We start from the raw sequence: 20,400 nt of genomic DNA on the forward strand, positions 1-20,400 counted from the left end.
TCAGCAGCAGCACCACTGATCAAGCTGGTCAAGTCCAAAAGGACACTGCTGCTAGACTCTGTGGTAGGTGGTTGAGGTAACCAACAAGAGAGAGACATATTTGATCTCAACCTTACCAAACTGCCACCTGCGGATGCATCTATCTATGACACATTGGTGAGAGTGACCACTGCACAGTCCTTGTGGAAACCAAGTCCTGCCTTTGCCTGGAGAATATCCTCCATCTTGTTTTGTGGTATTATGATTTTGCTAAATGGAATGGATTTCAAACTGATCAAGACTGGGCATCCATGATGTGATGTGGGCCATCAGCAGCAAAATTGTACTCCAGTGCCATCTGCAATCTTATGATGGTATATGCCCCACTCGAGTTGAGTGTGTGTTGCTGAAAAAGCACAGCAGGTCAGGCAGCATCCAAGGAGCAGGAAAATCAACGTTTCAGGCCAGAGCCCTGATGAAGGGCTCCGTCCTGAAATGTTGATTTTCCTGCTCCTTGGATGCTGCCTGACCTGCTGTGCTTTTCCAGCAACACAATCTCAACTCTGATCTCCAGCATCTGCAGACCTCACTGTCTCCTAGTTGATATCCCCCACTTGACCATATGGAAATTCTAACTGATAACTTTTCAAATATCTTTCCTTCCTTGACTTCTTTAGTTCCCCTCTTTTATTTTAAAAAAAACCACTCAGAAAATTCCCTCCATGTATTTTGTAGAGTTAAATTGTAAACCTGTATGTTTGTACAAAGACAAACATGTCTTGCTCTGACACTCATACATAGAGGAATATATCCCATTTGAATGCCATGTTGTTTTATATTTGCAAGTCAAGGTATTCCAGAATACAATCTCTTCCTGGAGGTCGTGGAACCTTGATCTAACAGAAATGCATAAATGGGTCAGGTTACCAAAACAGCTCCCCGCTCTCCTCTACTCATCTTTAGAGTAGAACGTTGTGCTCTGATATAATTCCTCAAGTCTTTAAATAGAAACATAGATGGATGAGACAGTGGATGAGTGTGCAGTACCTGAGTACCAAGGTCTTATTGCTCAAACTTTTTTATTTCTCTCCTCTTGTCTTTTGGAGGCGCTTGGCTTTAAACTGGAGCATGCAATCGCATAAGCTACACGGCAAGGATTTAGAAAGAGAATTCTCTCTAGGTAGCATTCTTCCTCATTAATGATGCAGCCACTTCCATCCATATCTCAAGTATTCTTTGTTAAGGCACTATAACAAGGAAAGCATTTTCATTGTGGCATTCATTTTCTTTAAAAATGCAAACTGGTTTGACTGAAAAATGAATGCTTAGGACAGCACATTTTTAAACAAAGCGACCTCACTATGTAAGAATCAGCATCCATTGGTCATAAAAAGCATTCTCAGTATCTCTCTGCAGGACTGGCTTACTGTTTGCAAGTTCATGCATGGCAGGGGATTTATCATTGGTTTAAATCCTGCTGGTTACAGTACGTGAAATCCTAGAGTTGATCCTGGTCGATCCAGACTGTCTTTCTCTGTTCCTCAATGATTTTCTCTTTGATAATTTTGATAAGCTCCTTGATGTTGCCCCATGTATCAGTTTCCACAGTCGTATACAAGCAGGGGAGAGACTCAAGCTCACTCTCATTCGAACGGCAGCTCTTCAGAAACTCTTCCTCACCACTGTCTGGTTTTGCTGGTAATCTCCTGTAATTAGATACATAAAATTCACCTCTGTTAAACATCTTATTTCAGTATAATATTTTCAGAAGATTTTGAAAATGCTGTCGGAGCACAATTAATTTCCCTTTTTTGTTTGGTACTGACCAGTACCATACTTGACTGCGAGGATCCAAACTTCATCCTATGCATGGTCTATAACCAATCTCTAGAGGTAGAGGTGTAGGTCTGCAAACAATTCACCTCTAATGTTGCCTCATTAATTTTTGCCTCGCCTTAGCTTTATTTCAAGTTTTTTCAATGATATTTAAATTACAATTGCATTACTGGAATTCAATTGACAGAAGGAAATCCCATTTTCGCTAACTCCCTGACTTTGCTGTTTTTCATGTATCCTTAAATACTTTTCTTTTTGAAATAGATATCTATTTCCCTTCAAAAAGCTGTTCTGGATTCTGGGTCTATTTCTTTTATTCTGGTAAGGATTTTCATTCTTTACAGCTTTTTGCATAACAAGAAACTGACTAGATACTTTTCAACAGCCTTCACAGTGGAAGACACCAGCAGTATACTACAACTTCGAGAAGCAGTGTCTGTCACTAAGGAGAATATGCTGGGGCAGCCGAGAGGTCTGAAGGCAGATAAACCACCAGGGCCAGATGGACTACAACATTTGAAATACTCCCACATGTCCAATGTAGATTTACCCCCAAACAGCCGCCTTCAATCAAAATTTTCCAGTTCCTGCCTAATATTGTTGAAATTGATCTATTCAACCTCTCCTTATAGCTCAAATCCTCCAACCTTGGCAACATCCTTGTAAATCTTTTCTGAACCCTTTCAAGTTTCACAACATCTTTCTGATTGGAAGGAGACCAGAACTGCACACGATATTCCAATAGTGGCCTAACCAGTGTCCTGTATATCCGCAACATGACCCCCAATTCTTGTACTCAATATTCTGACCAATAAAGGAAAGCATACCAAACACCTTCTTCACTATTCTATCTATCTGTAACTCCACTTTCAAGGAGCTATGAACCTCCACTCCAAGGTCTCTGTTCAACAACACTCCCCAAAACCTTACCATTAAGCGTATAAGACCTGGTAAGATTTGCTTTCCCAAAATGCAGTACCTCACATTTATCTGAATTAAACTCCATCTGCCACTTCTCAGCCCATTGGCCCAACTGATCTAGATCCCATTGTAATCAGAGGTAACCTTCTTTGCTGTCCACTACACCTCCAATTTTGTTGTCATCTGCAAACTTACTAACTTTACCTCTTATGCTCACATCCAAATCATTTATATAAGTGACAAAAAGTAGTGGACCCAGCACCAATCCTTGTTGCACTCCACTGGTCACAGGTCTCCAGTCTTAAAAACAACCCTCCACCACCACCCTCTGTCTTCTATCTTTGAGCCAGTCCTGTATTCAAATGGCTAGTTCTCCCTGTATTCCTTGAGATCTAACCTTGCTAACCAGTCTCCCATTGGGAACCTTGTTGAACGCCTTACTGAAGTCCATCTAGGTCACATCTACCACTCTGCCCACATCAATCCTCTTTGTTACTTCTTCAAAAAACCCATTCAAGCTTGTGAGACATGATTTTCCTTGCACAAACTATCTGTAATCAGTCCTTGCCTTTCCACTTATGTGTAAATCCTGTCCCTCAGGATTCCCTCCAGCAACTTTCCCACCATCGACGTCAGGCTCACTGGTCTATTGTTCCCTGGCTTGTCTTTACCACCTTTCTTAAACAGTGGCACCACGCTAGCCAACCTCCAGTCTTCCGGCACCTCACCTGTGACTATCGATGATACAAATATTTCAGTGAGAGGCCCAGCAATGACCTCTCTAGCTTCCCACAGAGTTCAAGGGTACACCTGATCAGGTCCTGGAGATTTAACCACTTTTATGCGTTTCAAGACATCCACCACTTCCTCCTCTGTATATGGACATTTTTCAAGATGTCACCATCTATTTCCCTACATTCTATATCTTCCATGTCATTTTCTACAGTAAATACTGATGCAAAATACTCATTTAGTATCTCCCCCATTTTCTGTGGCTCCACACAAAGGCCGCCTTGCTGACCTTTGAGGGGCCCTATTGTCTCCCTAGTTATGCTTTTGTCCTTAATGTATTTGAAAAACCCTTTGGATTCTCCTTAACTGTATTTGCCAAAGCTATCTCATGTCCCCTTTTTGCCCTCCTGATTTCCTTCTTAAGTATACTCCTACTGCATTTATACTCTTCTCAGGATTCACTCGATCCTGTCTATACCCGACAAATGCTTCCTTCTTCCTCTTAACCATCAAATTTCTTTGGTCATCCAGCATTCCCTATAGTTACCAGTGTTTCCTTTAACCCTAACAGGAATATACTTTCTCTGGACTCTCATTATTTCATTTCTGAAGGCTTCCCATTTTCCAGCTGTCCTTTTACTGTGAACATTTGCCCCCAATTAGCTTTTGAAAATTTGTGTCTAATACTGCCAAAATTGGCCTTTCTCCAATTTAGAACTTCAACTTTTAGATCTGGTCTATCCTTTTCCATCATTATTTAAAAACTAATAGAATTATGGTCGCTGGCCCCAAAATGCTGCCCCACCAACACCTCAGTCACCCGCCCTGCCTTATTTCCCGACAGGATGTCAAGTTTTGCACCTTCTGTAGTAGGTATGTCCACATATTGATTCAAAATTATCTTGTACACTCTTAACAAATTCCTCTCCATCTATACCCTTAACACTATGGCAGTCCCAGTCTATGTTTGGAAAGTTAAAATCCCCTACCATAACCACCCTATTATTCTTCCAGATAACTGAGATCTCCTTACAAATTTGTTTCTCAATTTCCCTCTGACTATTAGGGGGTCTATAATACAATCCCAATAAGGTGATCATCCCTTTCTTATTTCTCAGTTCCACCGAAATAATTTCCCTGGATGTATTTCCAGGAATATCCTCCCTCAGTCCAGCTGTAATGCTATCCCTTATCAAAAATACCACTCCCCCCCCCTCTTCTCTTGCCTCCCTTTTTATCCTTCCTGCAGTATTTGTATCCTGGAACAATAAGCTGCCAGTCCTGTCCATCCCGGAGTCATATTTCTGTAATTGCTGTGATATCCCAGTCCCATGTTCCTAACCATGCCCTCAGTTCATCTGCCTTCCCCGTTAGGCCCCTTGTATTGAAATAAATGCAGTTGAATTTATCAGTCCTACCTTGTTTTCTGCTTTGTCAGTGCCTGCCCTGACTGTTTGACTCACTTCTGTTCTCAACTATACCAGTCTCAGATTGATCTCTTTCCTCACTATCTCTCTGGATCTCACCATCAACACCCCCTCCCCCCCACCAACTAGCATATGAGTTTAAATCCTCCCAAGCTGCTGTAGCAAATCTCCCTGCCAGTATATTAGTCCCTTTCCAATTTAGTTGCAATCCATCCTTCTCGTGCAAGTCACTTCTACCCCAAAAGAGATTCCATTGATCCAAAAATGTGAATCCTTCTCCCAGACACCAGCTCCTCAGCCATGCATTCATCTGCTCTGTCCCCCTATTCCTGCCCTCACTAGCTCAGAGCACCAGGAGTAATCCAGATATTACTACTCTCGAGGACCTCCTTTTTAAATTCCTGCCTAACCCTCTGTAATCTCCCTTCAGAATCTCAACCTTTTCTCCACCTATGTCGTCATCTCATTTTAAAGCTCCCCCATTTGATATTTTCTTTATCCCCTTACAGTTTCTCCAGAAAGGTTTTACCTCATGTTCCTCTGTTAATTTTTTAATTCAATGCCTTGCTGCCTGATTTCAGTAAATAGTCCTTCTTATGTAAAACATCTTCAGTTTACAAATCAACAACAAATTAGTGGTTGTTGTCATTGTGGTCTCAACTCTACTTTTTTTGTTTTCCCTCCTCACAATCCTTGATTTATTTGTCTACCAAACGTCTAACTAACTCAGCCCTGAACAAATTCAATGACCTAGCCTCTGCTGCTTTCTGGGAAAGAGAACAACAGATGAATAATCATTGGACAGCAAAAAAAATCCTTATTCATGTTAAAAAGAAACCCTCTAATTTTTAAAACATATCCCCCAACTCTCAACTCTTCTACAAAGAAGACTTCTTTCACTTATCTATCCAATCAAGTCCCTCAGGATTTTGCTTTAATAAGATTATTCATTCTGCTTTTCTGTTTTTCATTCCAAAGTGGACAAGTTCATACAGTATTTCCCACATCATACTTACCTGGCAGATTAAGCAAATGGGCAAAATTTATCTATATCCTCTCGGTGACACTTCAGCTCATTTTTGTCAACTTATTTTCCCACCAATCTTGATGCCATAAGCAAGTTTAACTTCCATCAGTCCTTTCATCCAGATCATTGGTGTACATTGTAAATATTGGAGGTACCAGCATTGATCAAATTAGAACTCAACCGGTTGGAGCTTGCCAATCTGAAAAAGACTTACCGTATGTACTCAAGTAATAGTTAAATTTTTTTGACCTTGTGTTAAGGTTAAATTTATGGGGGTCGACTATTACACGGATACTACTTTTGAGGGGCTGAAGTTCTTACCCATCAAAACTCATACCATATCATTAGCCCAACAGATCTCCAAATGAATGAAGGAGAAAAGAATATTATGGCAATTCTGAAAACCCGGAATGGAACAAACAAATATCCAGCGGACTGGAATACTGGGAGCCGAGTGGACCAACTGGCAGACTGGAAAGGTGGAGCAGGACATGACAGATGGCACACTGACTCATAAATGTTGGTCAGTTATCTGTGAAGAAATATGGTCACCTTTTACAGGAGATATATGGAAAATTCCAGATTATTTGGCCAAAAATAGGGAGTTGACTTTTCCATATTACTTGAGTATATACAATCGTTATCTCTGCTATCTGTTTCCTGGTAGGTAACATTCTTTAGGCATGCAGATGTTTATTCCCTACAATATCTATGTTTATCTTACATAGTAACTTTTGATCCGACACCTTATCAAAAGACTTTTAGAAATCCAAGAATACCGCATCTATCGGTTCCCCTTTATCCATCATTGTCCTCCAAGATCTCTACTATATTAGTCAAACATGATGTTTCTTTCACAGAATAATGTTGATTTTGCCTGATCCAATTATGATCTAAGTATCCTGCTTTAACTTCATGAATAATGTATTCTAGCAGTTTCTGTATTGCAGCAGTTAGACTGACTAGCCTGGCCTATAATTTCCTTCTCTTCCTCTCTTACCACAGCACCTCCCTCCCCTCACCCATAGTGTTTCATTTGTTATTTTCCAAACTGCTAATATAATCTTTTCAAAGGCTTTTATTTTATTGTAGTGTTATTTTGTGGTATCCTTTTGAAAGCATCACTGAAGCCAACAATGGGAGAAAAGGATGTAAGTAAGTGATGCATTATGGCCCTGTTAAGCATGGATTGTGGATGTTTCCTTCAATACCAGGTTCCTAATCTCTCACATCACCATGGAAGAATGTTGAACAAAGTTCATTAAAGCTTACATTAAAAAAAAGCAGTCCGCTCCACTTACAGGAAACATACTTTCTGCAGATAAGTGCATAATGAAGAGATATTGATCACAAAACCTATAGTGCTGGTGTTTAACGTTGTGCAAACCAACTGTTGACATGATTTTGTGTCGACAGAGCCTTAATTAAGAATGTCCTTCCTGAACCCACTCAATGCTGTACAATTGTTTGTTATCTCATTAATATCTTGAGCCACCCCTTATGGCTGCCTTATGTCCAGTTTAACTTTAAAATAATTAGTTGGTTTTTACATTTGACTTGTACTTTTCAATGGGCTTAATGAATCACAAGAAAAAATGTACATGCAGCTTGGCCATGCCACTCACTTTGATTCAAGACATTTCTTCAATATCTTTGCCACTGAATCCTTTCCCTCTTGGGGACATCAACCACAGAGTTGGAAGCAGACATCTGGATTTATCAGGTAACAATGCTTTTCAACTGCAAGCACAGAGGCTGATCACCTTCCCCATTGATCTCAACAATCAAAAGGGGAAGTTGGGGGAGGAGTGAGCTTGGGGCATTGCAGCATGGCTTCATTTGTATTAGCCTTCAGTGAATGCATACATGTCACTTACCTTTATTTCTGTGGTGTAGAGGTCTATGGATTGAAAGGGTTAATGCTGCAGAGTACATAAACATCAAACTGATATCTCTTGGACAGGAGAACCTTATGTGAACCTTGGAGTTGTGCTTAGAAGGTATTGATTCAGGAATAGTTTGAATGATATGTTCTGCTCTCCAATTCTTCTCTTCGTGTATCAATTTTAATTTTCAACAATTCACACATTTAATTGACCATTTCCAGCAGGAATTGAGACATTTAACCTGATGCAGAAATTCTTGTTAAAATAAATTGAGAAATCTCTTCAGTCCCTCCCTGCATAAGAAGGCAAATTTAATTCATGACATGGATTGGAGGTGGCAGCTTTAATTAGTTAAAGGCACCAATGTGGAAAGGATCAGACAATACCTGAATCGTTTGATGTTCTTCTCACAGACTCTAATGACGATTATAATTGGATAGATGTCTTTCTTAATTAAATCTCTTGTACAGCTCAGACCAGCTTCTAGTAAACAATGTTTATTCTGTATGGAAGGAAAAGGGAAAGACAATTTGAACGAAGATCAAACCAGCCAGTTCTCATCACTCTGCGATGACAACTGAGTCTCTCAGAACATAACCTAAACTGCAGAGAGGAGGATGTGATGAGAATTATGTCAGCCAAAACTTTCAAATTGGCAGTCATGCTCTATATGCCCAATAATTTATTGGCTAAAGATTAAACTCTTGAAAAAGCGCATAAGGAGGTCAAAAACACAACTCAAATTAGTATTTCACGCTCATTTTCAGTTTCTTGTTAGCACTCCTAAAGGTGATGGCAAACACCGAGATACCAGTTTTTGTTTTTTTATTGTTGCAACCTTTGATATGATCATTGTTTAAGTACCAGTCAGGATGGAGAGGCTGGCAGGCTATTTGATGAACATAAGTAGCATTGGTGCAAGATAAGAGGATTAGTGGGATGAGGGGAACAATGCTTCAAATCTCTGGGACCAGAGGGCAAATTCATGAAATCCCCACAGGTGTGGAAGCAGACCATTTGGCTCATTCAGTCCACAATGAACCTCTGAAGAGAATCCCACTTACTCCTCTACCCTCTCCTTGTAATCCTGCACTTCCCATGGCTAATCCATTTAGCCTGCAATATCTGGCCTGCAAAGGATACAATGGGCAATTTAACACTGCCAAACCTCCTAACCTGAACATCTTTGGACTGTGGGAAGAAATCAGAACACCTGGAGGAAACCCATACAGACATGGGAGAATGTACAAACTCCACACAGACAGTTGCCTGAGGATGGAATCCCATGTGGGTCCGTGGCATTGTGAAGCAGCAGTGCTAACCGCTGGACTGCTTCCACTCTTGGAAGTCCCTAATTTGCCTGGGAAAATGCAATCACTAATGAACCTACTAGCAATAAACGCTGGAGAAAAATAGCCTGTCACTAGAGCAGCACAGAAAAAGTGAGTGGCAGCAGCAAGAACGTTGGCCAAGTCCAGAAGATTAGGGCTGCTGGGCGAGAGGCTGCAGGCTCCCTAAGGTCAGAGGCCATGGAGTGGAAAGGAAGGCTGTGAGTGAGCTTTAAAGGCAAGAGCAGAGTTGCAGAGGGAACAGAGGAGTTGTAAAATAGGGAGGAGTGGGTTGTAGAATGAGGAAAATGGTCTGGGAGTTGAAGACTGCGGGAGGTGGGGGGAGGGGGAAGGTTGGGAGGCAGATTTAAACCTTCAAGTTTTCCTGGTTCTCAGTTAACTGAGAATTTCACTGTTGAAGTGACGTGAAGTCCCTAGCTGAAGGCTGCAGTCGTTCAGGAACTACTAAATATAGTGGATGCTATGTAATGAACATGGTGTCAATTTAGTCTTGACCAGTTTTATTTCATAAAGAGTGCATGAATACAAATATATCTCCAAGTGTCTCAAATATTGTGAATTACTCAGGAACAGAGACTGTGTTGGAGACAAGCCATTTAGTTGAGACCTCACCAGTCAGCAGAGAGAATGTTTTGGGTGATGGCTTTTGTGTATAGATATATGTGTCAGTTACTTTTTATTTTAAAAAATGCCTTTGTTGCTAACTTGAGCAAGCTGGCTTATGTCAATTTTTAAATATTGTCAGGGAAATGAATGCTTTTCTTCTGTGTTGTGGCTTTCTGTTTAAGAGTTTTAGTCATTGAGGATAAATACTGATTAAGAACTGATGTCATTCTAAATATAAACCCAGAGGGACAGTGGAAAATGAAACAAAATAAGACCTCCTTTGGCAGAACTGAAGCTAATCAGATAAGAAAATTTGAATGAGATATCTGGGTCCATGATCAGGGATGTTTATCATCTGTAAATATAACTTTGTAAAGTATACTTAAATTGAAAGACACAGGAAAATGCAATGCTTAATGTGTATTGACAGAGATAAAGCCGAGAGAAGAAAAATCAAATTAAGAATGACTGACTGAAAAGAGCCAAGTGAAATGAGAGAGTAAGAAAACAAAGTCAAGCGACTGGTGCAGTGATGGTGGCAAAAAAGAGAAATCAAAAGAAAAAAATAATCTCAAAAAAGATTTGTTCAAGAGTTTCTTCAACCACTACAGTTTTATATTCTTCTGAAAATTATCTTTGGATTTTGATAACTATTTTACTCTTTGCTGTGCTTGGGCAAGGTGTAAAACAGGTAGCTGATTTAGCGATCTCCCACATTTTGAGCTGAAACAGCCACAGGTTATATGTTTCAATAAGGAGAGGACAAGTTAGGAGGCAGCTTGGAAAATTGAAGCAAGAAGAAATGAACACAGAATAGATTTGCATCAGGGTATTATGTAAAATCACACCCACACAGGCATTTAGCCAAATAATCTGGTCAGTGTTAATGATCTACACAGACCTAATTGATTGGAGTTAAGGCCCTCCAAAGTCATTATCCATCATTGATAGTACTTAGCAATTTGTTGCTAATCTTATTTTAAATCTGTGCATCCCAGGCAATTTCCTTTCCCTTGTAAGCAAACTTATTTTATTTTTGTCTATTTTCAAAAAAAATCGTAAAGAGATTTAATTTTCAGGAGATTCAAAATGTTACTAAGAAACTGTTTCATAAATTCAATTCCAGAATAAAAAGGGAAAGTTTTGATTACATAGCTTCCTCCACCCCCACCCCTCACCCAAACTTGTTGATTGTGGATCATGGTCCAGGCAGCCATTTTGATAAATATCAAGTTGATGCTTAGGGACATTAAGCCTTAGCACAGATAATGGATGCTAATTTATTGAACTTGATGTTTGATTAACGAGTTAAAACACTTGGGATGACTTGACTTGCATCCCTCCTTTCATCATGGTGATCAGAATTGGTTGAAATAAACAAACTGTCATTGATTAAAGATTAGGGTGAGTTTGCACTGGCTCATTTCCAACAGCCCCTAGACACAAACTGACACATGAAACATCTTCACATTGAGCGATAGCTGGCATTACAGGGGAATTAGAGTCACTTTTCACTCTAACTTGATAGGCAGATGAGGAGGAGGGTGGACAGGAAAATAAATCTTTTCACCACATATTCTGCTGATCCACAGTTCTGCTAAATGACTACACTCTTAGCTCTACAGGTTAAAAGGAATGCAAAATTCTACTACAATGTCAGAAGGAAAAGTAACTGTACATCAATGGAAGCAGAGAATCAGTAAAGCCATTCATATTAATTTAAAACCATGAACAATTTTGTTGCATTGATTCTACTTTAACTCCATCTTGAACCCAAGGTAACTAGCATTTAATAAGCATATTATATGCCTCAATGCTGTACGCACATCAATTTGACATGAGTGATGCTTGTTATTTAGCTAGACATGGCAGGTTTGTGTGCATTATAAGATCCCACCATTAACTATGCATGATTTATATATTTATTTATTCATTCATTGGTGCAGAGGGGAGTGTTTTTTTTCCTTAAAGAAACCAGGAGAACTTGCTCTACCTCCAAGATGATGCCACATCATCTTCATTCGAAAAAGTTAGGCAAAAATGGGACTTTTATTCAATATCTCATTACAGCACCAAAAATGCAGTTGTCCTGTATAAGATGTGATTATGTACTTGGTCTTAGAATAGAGGCTATAATCTTCTGACTGATATGAAAGTATGACCAACAAAATAAAGTTTAATCTTATGGCGTGCATCTCACTAGTTCAACAAAATGTATCAAAATTATGCAAAAATAATTTCAGACAAACACACTATATTATTTAATGTAAATAAGGCTATGATTGCTGCTGTTTGATTTTAAAATATTGAATCCCCCTAATTTCAATTATCCCAACAACTGTAGCAACTGTATATTTCATAATATCTCACAACAACATTTTTACATTTTAAGGGGCCTCTTCTTTTGGGATGTTTATTCAATATTACTTTATAGACAGAAGGAACAAAATTGGTGCCTCACCAAGGAGGCAGAGTTCACAAGGGTGACCAAAACGGGGAGTTCTTTTAAGAATTATCTCAAAGGACGAGAAAGAGGTGGTGAGTTGAAAGGTAATAAGCTCCTGAATTTAAAGACTATAAAGTCTGGTGTTTACAAATGCATGATGTTTTAGAATGTTTATGCTTTAAACTGTTTCTTACCTTCAACTGAAAGTTAAAAAAATGTCCTGGAGGGGGGAATGGCGAAATCATCTGCATGGAGACAAGCCATGAGATCTAGTGGTCATAGGAAAAGAACCTCAAGCCAAATTCCATAGGAAACCAAGTGCCAGTCATCAACTCCACACAAGATATGAAGCTGATTGTTCAGTATTGAGGCTCTCAGACTTGGCCTTTAGTTTCTCTCTTTCCAGGTCTAAGCAGAATGCTGGTAAGAGTAGAGTTGATATTTGGAGTGATGGAACTTGCAGAGATTTAAGGACCATGGAATCATAACATTGAAAAGATTCGAGTAAGGCACAATGTTGCTCAGACAATTGAGTGAAAGGAATTTCAAAGAATAACTTGAAAGCTTGCTGGCTTGGCAAATAGAAAGGAGCAATTCAAAAGCCAAGACAAGTTTGTAACTAAATCTAGAAGGCATCATTTCCTGAGTGTATGGTCTCATATATAAATATGGCTTAACGCACTTCTGCTAGCATTAATTAAGTAATGGGAAAATTCCTTTTCTGCAGATTATCTAAGTGGCCTATTAAGTAATGTTATTGATTTAGTCTGCTCTTTACAGTAAAATTCTTAAACCATGAAATCTTGACATTTGTTTCTTTTACATTAGGCAAAAGTAAACTCATTGCTTGGATATTCATAACCTCAAAGTAGAGATATCTGTCTCCACAAGAATTTTAACAACTGCTGCCAATAACTTATTATAGTTACAAACAAACTTTTTACTGTTATCATAAATGAGAATACAAGTGAAAATTCATTCACACTGAGACCACATCCACCAGCCTCTGAAATTTAGCTCTTCCAAACTTGTAACTCTATTCTATTCCACACTAAGGTCTGTTCCCATCATCACTTAGGTCCCATGCTGAAACTTTCCTCCTAATCCTCAGCCTGTCCACCTTTGTTTAACACCTTAATGTTGTTTTTATTGGAAAATGAGTTGTTCTTCATCTAAAGTTGGGTAAAGGGTGAGGTAGCTATTGGTAGCTTTGCTAAGTCATAAAATCATAAACTAATCAATTCTGTACCACTTCCTCTTTAAAAACCGTATTAATTTCATCTCACTCCAATGCGCTCTTGAAAATGCTGCAAGTTTCTTCTTTCCAAGTATTCATCCTTTGAAAGTTGCTGATGTCTGCTACACTCTCACCCTATCATTCCAGATCTTAACAACTCAGGCAAATGCTGATATAAAGCCTACATTCTTAATTTTTATAATTAATTTTAACCTGTATCTTTCATAATTAATATAACTACTGCTGAAAACAATTATTCCCTGCCCTATTCTTAAGAAAACCCCTCAGAAGTTTAGAGACTTTTAAATGTAAAAGCTCTCTGCTTGTTTGATTTTTACAGACAGTTTCCTATTTGCTGTATTGTCAATGACTAATTCTACTGTCCAGACTTAATAACTTGACAAAGTTATTGTCTTCAGTCCTCATCACATACTTCACCCCCACCCCCATCATAAATTTCATTGCTCTCCTTGGCAACTATCTGAGGCCGAACCAGATGGCTCCACGATAAGCTTTCAATTACACATCCATTCCACTAAGAGTAATCTATTTTCACCTCCATAACACTGCCTGTTTTCATTGCTGTCTCAGTTCATCTGCTGCTCAAATCCTCATCTGCGCTTCTGTAACCTCCAGACATGGTCCTGCCACATTCAACTCTGTGTAACCTGTGGCTTGGTGACAAATTTTGTTTGACAGTGCTCCTGTGGAGACCCTTGGGATATGTTTATTATTTTAAAACCACTGTACAAACAAGCTGCTCTTACTTCAATTTTGTATCTTAGCAGCAAAAAAACAATATAACAAGTACTTTTTATTACCCACAGTATGTAACAAATATAGCAAAAAAAGTCAATGGGTAAGTTTCATTTACCTTGGCAGTTACAGCTTTGATGTTAGCAGGCATGACACATTCAAAGGTGTTTAAATGTTTTTCTCTGGAGAAGATAATTGGTTCTGACTTCTGTTTCTGCAAATAGTCTTCTTTGTTTAAAATATCTAAAGGGCAAATATTGAAGTTAATGAAATAATCCAATTCATTGTTTGGACAATGATTTCAGTTCTTTGCAAACTCCCTCCCTCTCCAATTTTCTCCCCTACGTGCCGTGAAGTCAAGTGCTTATATTGGAGTAAGATTTACCAGACTCCTGAAGTAACTGTTCTATTTGGTTATTTGTCATGGCAGCAAACTCCCAAGAGGACAGAGGAAATGTTTTAGGGATGTTCTCGAAGAGATCAAACACCAACTAATGGCAGTACCTGGCTTCGACCAAGTTGGAGAAAGCCCGTTCAGGAAGGCACTAAATGTATAGAGACACTTCATCAGGACCATATGGAGGCAAAAGCAGAGCCACTGCAAACAACCCATATACTCAAACATCAAATGGTTATCTGCCACCCCATCCTTCATTTGGTACGGTCTGCAGATCTTGTGTGTCCTGCTCCTCGGATGCTGCCTGACCTGCTGTGCTTTTCCAATGCCACACTTTTTGACTCTGCTCTCCAGCATCTGCAGTGTTCACTTTCTCCTAGATCTTTGTATATGACATTGCAGCCACCTCAGAAACCAAGGAAAAAATGACAACTTCAAAAACTTTAGCTACTCTACTTTATCTTGCCCGTGTGTTGAGTCTGGGCACCACCATGCCCTTCCAACATACTGAATTATCATAATCTCATTTGCTAGCTGCAGATGCATATTCTTCCTAACAGAATTACTGATAGTGACAAGCACATAAACCCAGGCTGATTTTTATTTCTACCCATCAGCATTCATGCCAATAACACTCTGCAGTGTAATCGTACTTATATCAGCTGAGGAATTCTAACATCACAACAAAAAACGTTAACTCTGTTTCTCAGATGCTGCCTGACCTGTGGACTATTTTCAGCATTTGTTTTGTGCTTTCTCAGCCAATGTGTATTTGTCAATGTGTATTAAACAACTGGCAAAGCCCCTTGTAAATTGTAAGATTATAACTAATTGGATATATTCACTCAAAGTTGGCCTAACTGGTCTAAGCTTGTGTTTATCATCTGCACAAACCTCTTCCCACTGTCAGCACAAAATTATATATCTTTGCAGCATAATCTTCTATACTGATGTTTTTCAAATCTTTTTGTGACCCCACTTTAAGGTTTCACCACACTTGGTGCAATCCAAGAGTGAAAAGTGGGGAGGGGGTTCAGGGAATAGTTGTCCAACAGGATTCAGCAGTGACCCAGACACAAGAAAACAATTAAAACATCGACTATTTGCAGGCTCTGTTGGTTGCAGCAATCGGGGTTCAAAGTGTATTTAATTAGGACATGCCCCAGATAGAAGATCTCACTCATTTAAATGAGCTTTGCATTATCCAACCAGAGTTCTTGCTGCAAAGTCATTGTTGTTTCAAAGTTTAAGACACCAATTTCTTGTCTCATAATTCCACAGTGTCACAACTGACAATCTGGGAACCACTAGTCCAAGCCTTTCTTTGATAAGCTTTGCCTTTTTCCTCAAGCTATTATTTGTAATTGAGTTCTAGTTTCACCCAAATTCAAATAACTAGTGATTACCTGATGGTGACCCTTAATTTTGGTCTCTTCCCACTGCGATGGTATGGAGGTAAGAATGTGTTCCCTGATTGGACCAGGATAACTATCCTAATCAGGGAGTCCTGGCAGACAGCTATAAACAGGAGTGGTCCTTGGAGAGAGAGGATATGATGTCCACCAATGTTTTCAGTGCCTTTAGGGAAAGGTGGGCACAGTGGAGGCACGGAGTGCTTTTTCTTCCTTTAATTCTTTCCCCCATCACTTTTTTCACATCAGCATTGCCATTATTTGGCTTTGCTTGTTACTAGTTACTGGACCACACGGGTGTTTTTCCTGGTGGTGGAAATATTGAGTAAATATATTTGCATGCAGGTGTTTTCACTGAGTGCCTGCACTTACTTAATTATGCACACCTGGATTGGGTCTGAAATAAGCACTGTTATGTAGTAGTAATGGCAGGAAGAAAAAAATGAACAGGGGATTTCGAATCTAGTCACTTTCAGAGGCCTGACTCCAAGATGGCTGACCACAGCCAGTGTATTGTTTATATATTATTTTTTACAAGAGCATCAGAGACTTTGTTCACTCTGAGCACTGGCTCTGAGAAAGCTGAACCAATGTCAAGTCCTATGCTTATGTAAATTAAAGGGTGACTTGGTGACAGGATACCTGCCTCTGTGGAGTTATTTCACTTATCAATGGCAACATCATCTCTACATCTACTACACCAAACCCTTAATGTCATGCCCCCCTTTGCCTTCTTTCAGAAAAGAGCCCTAGCCTGTTAAATAGTAAGTGTGCGATTTATGATGGTAAATTTTAACTGTTTATCTAGTTTACTTTTGCAGTGCTGTATCTCCTATCTCAAATGCACAAATCTAATACACTTCCAAAGTTACAGCCACTCACACTAGGGTGGCCTTTGTTGTTCTTTCAAACCTGTCAAACTTATGTGAACTCAATCTGTCACTTTCTTTGTTAGCTGACCTGAACCTAATCACATTAAAATGGTTAGAAATTGGTTTTATATTTAGAACATGGTAGTAGATCACATTTATTTTCAGGGACAAATTTTGAAATAACAAAACCTTAGAATATTAAGCATATGGTAGGTAAGCAAGATACAGAGGCTAAGCCTGAGTTGGCATCTGCCACAAATTCAGGCAGTAGCTTCTGTGCAACCATGTAAAACTTAAAACAATAATTTTTAAATTTCAAAATCTTAGACAATACATCAACAAATTCGCAGATTCCATCAGATATCAACAATGTCGGTGTCTTGTTTTAAAGAAAATGAATAAACCTCTCTTCCACTGTAATACAAACTGCAACAAACCAGTTATTAAAACAAAATCAGCACCTCATGTCAACTGCTATTACACAAGTCCACACTTTTACTATTCAATTCAAATTATCTGCGATGAGGCTTATTTCTACAGAGATTCCACAGATCTCCATTGAAAAGCGTAACAGAACGAGGACAGCCATATGGCCTCTCTGACTTTGGCTTTCTACATTGTTCCAGTAAAACTTAACATAAACCTGAAAAACAACACTTCATCCTATCGGTTAGGCAATTCATAACCTTTCGGATTAAACATTGAATTGAACAGATCATAACCACTGTAAAACCGATTTTTTCAAGTCATTTGTTGTTGTCATACACCTCCTTTGGATACTTTTTTTTTGTCCCATTGCCTGCATTTTTGATTGAATTGTACTATCCACTTGTACTATCCAATTGTATCATCCACTTAGCCAATTCATCAACTTTGGACTCCAGAAACTCATTCCTTTGTGCTTATGTCTGCATCACTACTCTTTTTCCTTGTTTTGCACTTGCTTATAAACTGTTAAATCTCAAACTTTTCCCAGATTAGGTGAACCAACGTACACCAAAAATATTAATTCTGTCACTCTATTCACGGAATGCTGCCAGACTGCTTTCTTTTTGAATGTCAGATTTCTACCATCTACAGTAAATTGCTTTTGTATAAAGGTGGTTGATTTCAGGTAGACTGGCAGTAAGAGAGTAAAAAATCATAATTCAAATCTGAATTTGATAGAATCTGAACACCTTTCTATATGCAATCCAACAGTTTATTTGGGTATAAGAGTGAACCATTAGTGAAGGCAGATGTGAAAGGGAGCCTTGCAAGATCAATAAGACCATGTGGAAGCCAAGCTTCTGCAAGGTGATCAAAGCCAGGCCAGACAAATAAGTGCATAAGTCCAGGATGTTTTGTCCTCAATTCACAAGGTAAAATAGTGATGGCATCACTACTAAGGAGCTATAAAAGAAAATACAACAATAAAATTGTTTGTTTAAAAAAAATCCTGCATGTTGCACCATTCCAGTATACACAAACCAACATATCTGACAGCAGAACTGAGAGACCAATGCCTTCAAGAATAAAGCCTGCAGGCAGTGAACAGACTGAACAGAAAGATTTCAGTCCTTAGGCAGGCAAAAAAAGCCTGAAGGCAGTGAACTGGGAGAGTGGAGATTCTGCTGCTCAGAATAACTGCCTCAAGGTAGAAGCTCAAGAGAATATAACCACTATTACCACAAACCAAACATCAAGTAGTATTTCAAATGAACATGAGGAGGAATACTGACTGCCTTAAGGGGCCAGTCAGAAAGAAATATATATCATCATTGTCAAAATAGACTCTTGTCATCCTGATGAAAAATATCCTCATTAATAATATACTGAAAGCCCACAGCAGGGATTGCACTGATTACTCACTTATACTTAAAGTCTGAATCTTTACAATAAAAAAAGCCTTCATGTGGGTCAGTCTAACGATATAGTCATTGCACCTAATCGATTGGCCCCTTTTTGTCCCATCACACTAACTGTAACTTGCCAAAATGATACTTGGCATAAATTACAGTTTTTTCAGTTTCATCCACCTGCTAATAAAAACATTCCTTTTACAAATTGCAATTCATTCAACAACTGAAATAAAGAATACTTTAGTTACAAGCAGCGTGACTGCGCCTACATATCTTAAGCTCTTCCACTTCTATCACTACCGCAAAGCAGAAACTTTTTGAAACAAGTGATGTAAAATGATTTATGCTGGGATTGTGCCAAACATTTTCTGTCATAAACTTAAAGCTGATGGAGTAGGTGTCCTGTTATCGCAATCATCGTAGGTTAGATTTAACAAATACAATACAGAATGAAGTCATTCAGTCCATGTGACATGTCATTACTTTTCAAGATCTAACTAATCCCAAACCCCATTGACTGCCCCATTCCTTTTCAAGTATGTGTCTAACTTCTTACTGACAGTTCAGAATTTGCTTCCACCACCCTGTTACATTATGTATTTCAGAACATCATATGTTTTAAATGCTTTATCTGCATATCACCTCCAGTTTGCAAATTATCTTAAAATCTATCACTTCTGCATACAGACCATTTTGCTTGTGGAAACAGTTAGTCCTTCCGTACCCAGTTCTGGGTAGAAGTATTGATATTGTAACCCAAAACATTTGTGGCCAAGTCACATGATTCAACCTTACCTGATTTGCATATGTCAAACTCCATAGCTTCTCCAGAATTGAGCAACTTTTGCACGAGCATTTTGGCTAGTGATGTAGGGGAGAACAATACAGGACGCTTCTGTTGGATGTGGTATGGATGGACTAGGCTGTATGGGACAAACGTGAAACCTCTCTTGATGTCACTTTCTGTATCCACATCTTCAAGAAAAGAAAAGGAAAGACCTTAATTTTTAATGTAAGAATCTACAAGTTTCTGTGAGAAGTTGAACCTCAGACTATTACTGCTTTCAGGAGCTTGCACATCCACAACTACTCTGGGGCTGTAATCATAGAATCCATACAGTGTGAAAACAGGCCATTTGGCCCAACAAGTCCATAGTGACCCCCCCCCCCCACCACCACCACACCCGAAGAGTAACCCATCCAGAGCCATTCCCCTAGCCTATTCCTCTATATTTACCCTTGACTAATGCATCTGAACATTATGGGCAATTTAGGATAGCCAATTCACCTAGCCCACATATCTTTGGATTGTGAGAGGATACTGAAGCACCTGAAGGAAACCCACGCAGAAACAGGGAGAATGTGCAAACTACACACAGACAGCCACCTGAGGCTGGAATCAAACCCGGGTGCTGTGAGACAGCAGTGCTCACCGCTGGAGGTTGGTGAGCTCAGTTGGCTGGTTGTCAACCGATAGTGATGCCAGCAGCATGGGTACAATTCCTGCACTGGCTGAAGTTACTGTGAAGGGCTCTCCTTATCAACCTCTCCCCTTGTCTGAGTCATAGTGATTCTCTGATTAAACCAACAGTCATCCCTCTCAAATGAGAGAGTAGCCTCTTGGTCCAGTGGAACTCTGGTGACTTTTCTTGAGCAGTGATTGCAATTCCAGAAGG

General features: G+C 39.2%; 1 protein-coding gene across 2 annotated transcripts in view; it reads right to left on the reverse strand.

Annotated features, from left to right (window-relative positions):
- Nucleotides 1-549: 549 nt before the first annotated feature.
- card11 (caspase recruitment domain family, member 11) overlaps nucleotides 550-20,400 on the reverse strand; it is a 229,217-nt gene continuing 209,366 nt past the window's right edge. For both annotated transcript variants that reach the window (XM_060840331.1, XM_060840330.1), the window contains 4 exons: nucleotides 19,520-19,699; nucleotides 14,321-14,445; nucleotides 8,195-8,310; nucleotides 550-1,685 (listed from right to left, as the gene is read on the reverse strand). In XM_060840331.1, coding sequence (XP_060696314.1) covers nucleotides 1,478-1,685; nucleotides 8,195-8,310; nucleotides 14,321-14,445; nucleotides 19,520-19,699 — 629 coding nt within the window. In that variant the 3' untranslated portion in view covers nucleotides 550-1,477. The remainder of the gene's footprint in view (nucleotides 1,686-8,194; nucleotides 8,311-14,320; nucleotides 14,446-19,519; nucleotides 19,700-20,400) is intronic.

This window comes from Hemiscyllium ocellatum, chromosome 20, assembly GCF_020745735.1.
Source record: "Hemiscyllium ocellatum isolate sHemOce1 chromosome 20, sHemOce1.pat.X.cur, whole genome shotgun sequence".
Lineage (NCBI taxonomy): Eukaryota > Metazoa > Chordata > Chondrichthyes > Orectolobiformes > Hemiscylliidae > Hemiscyllium > Hemiscyllium ocellatum.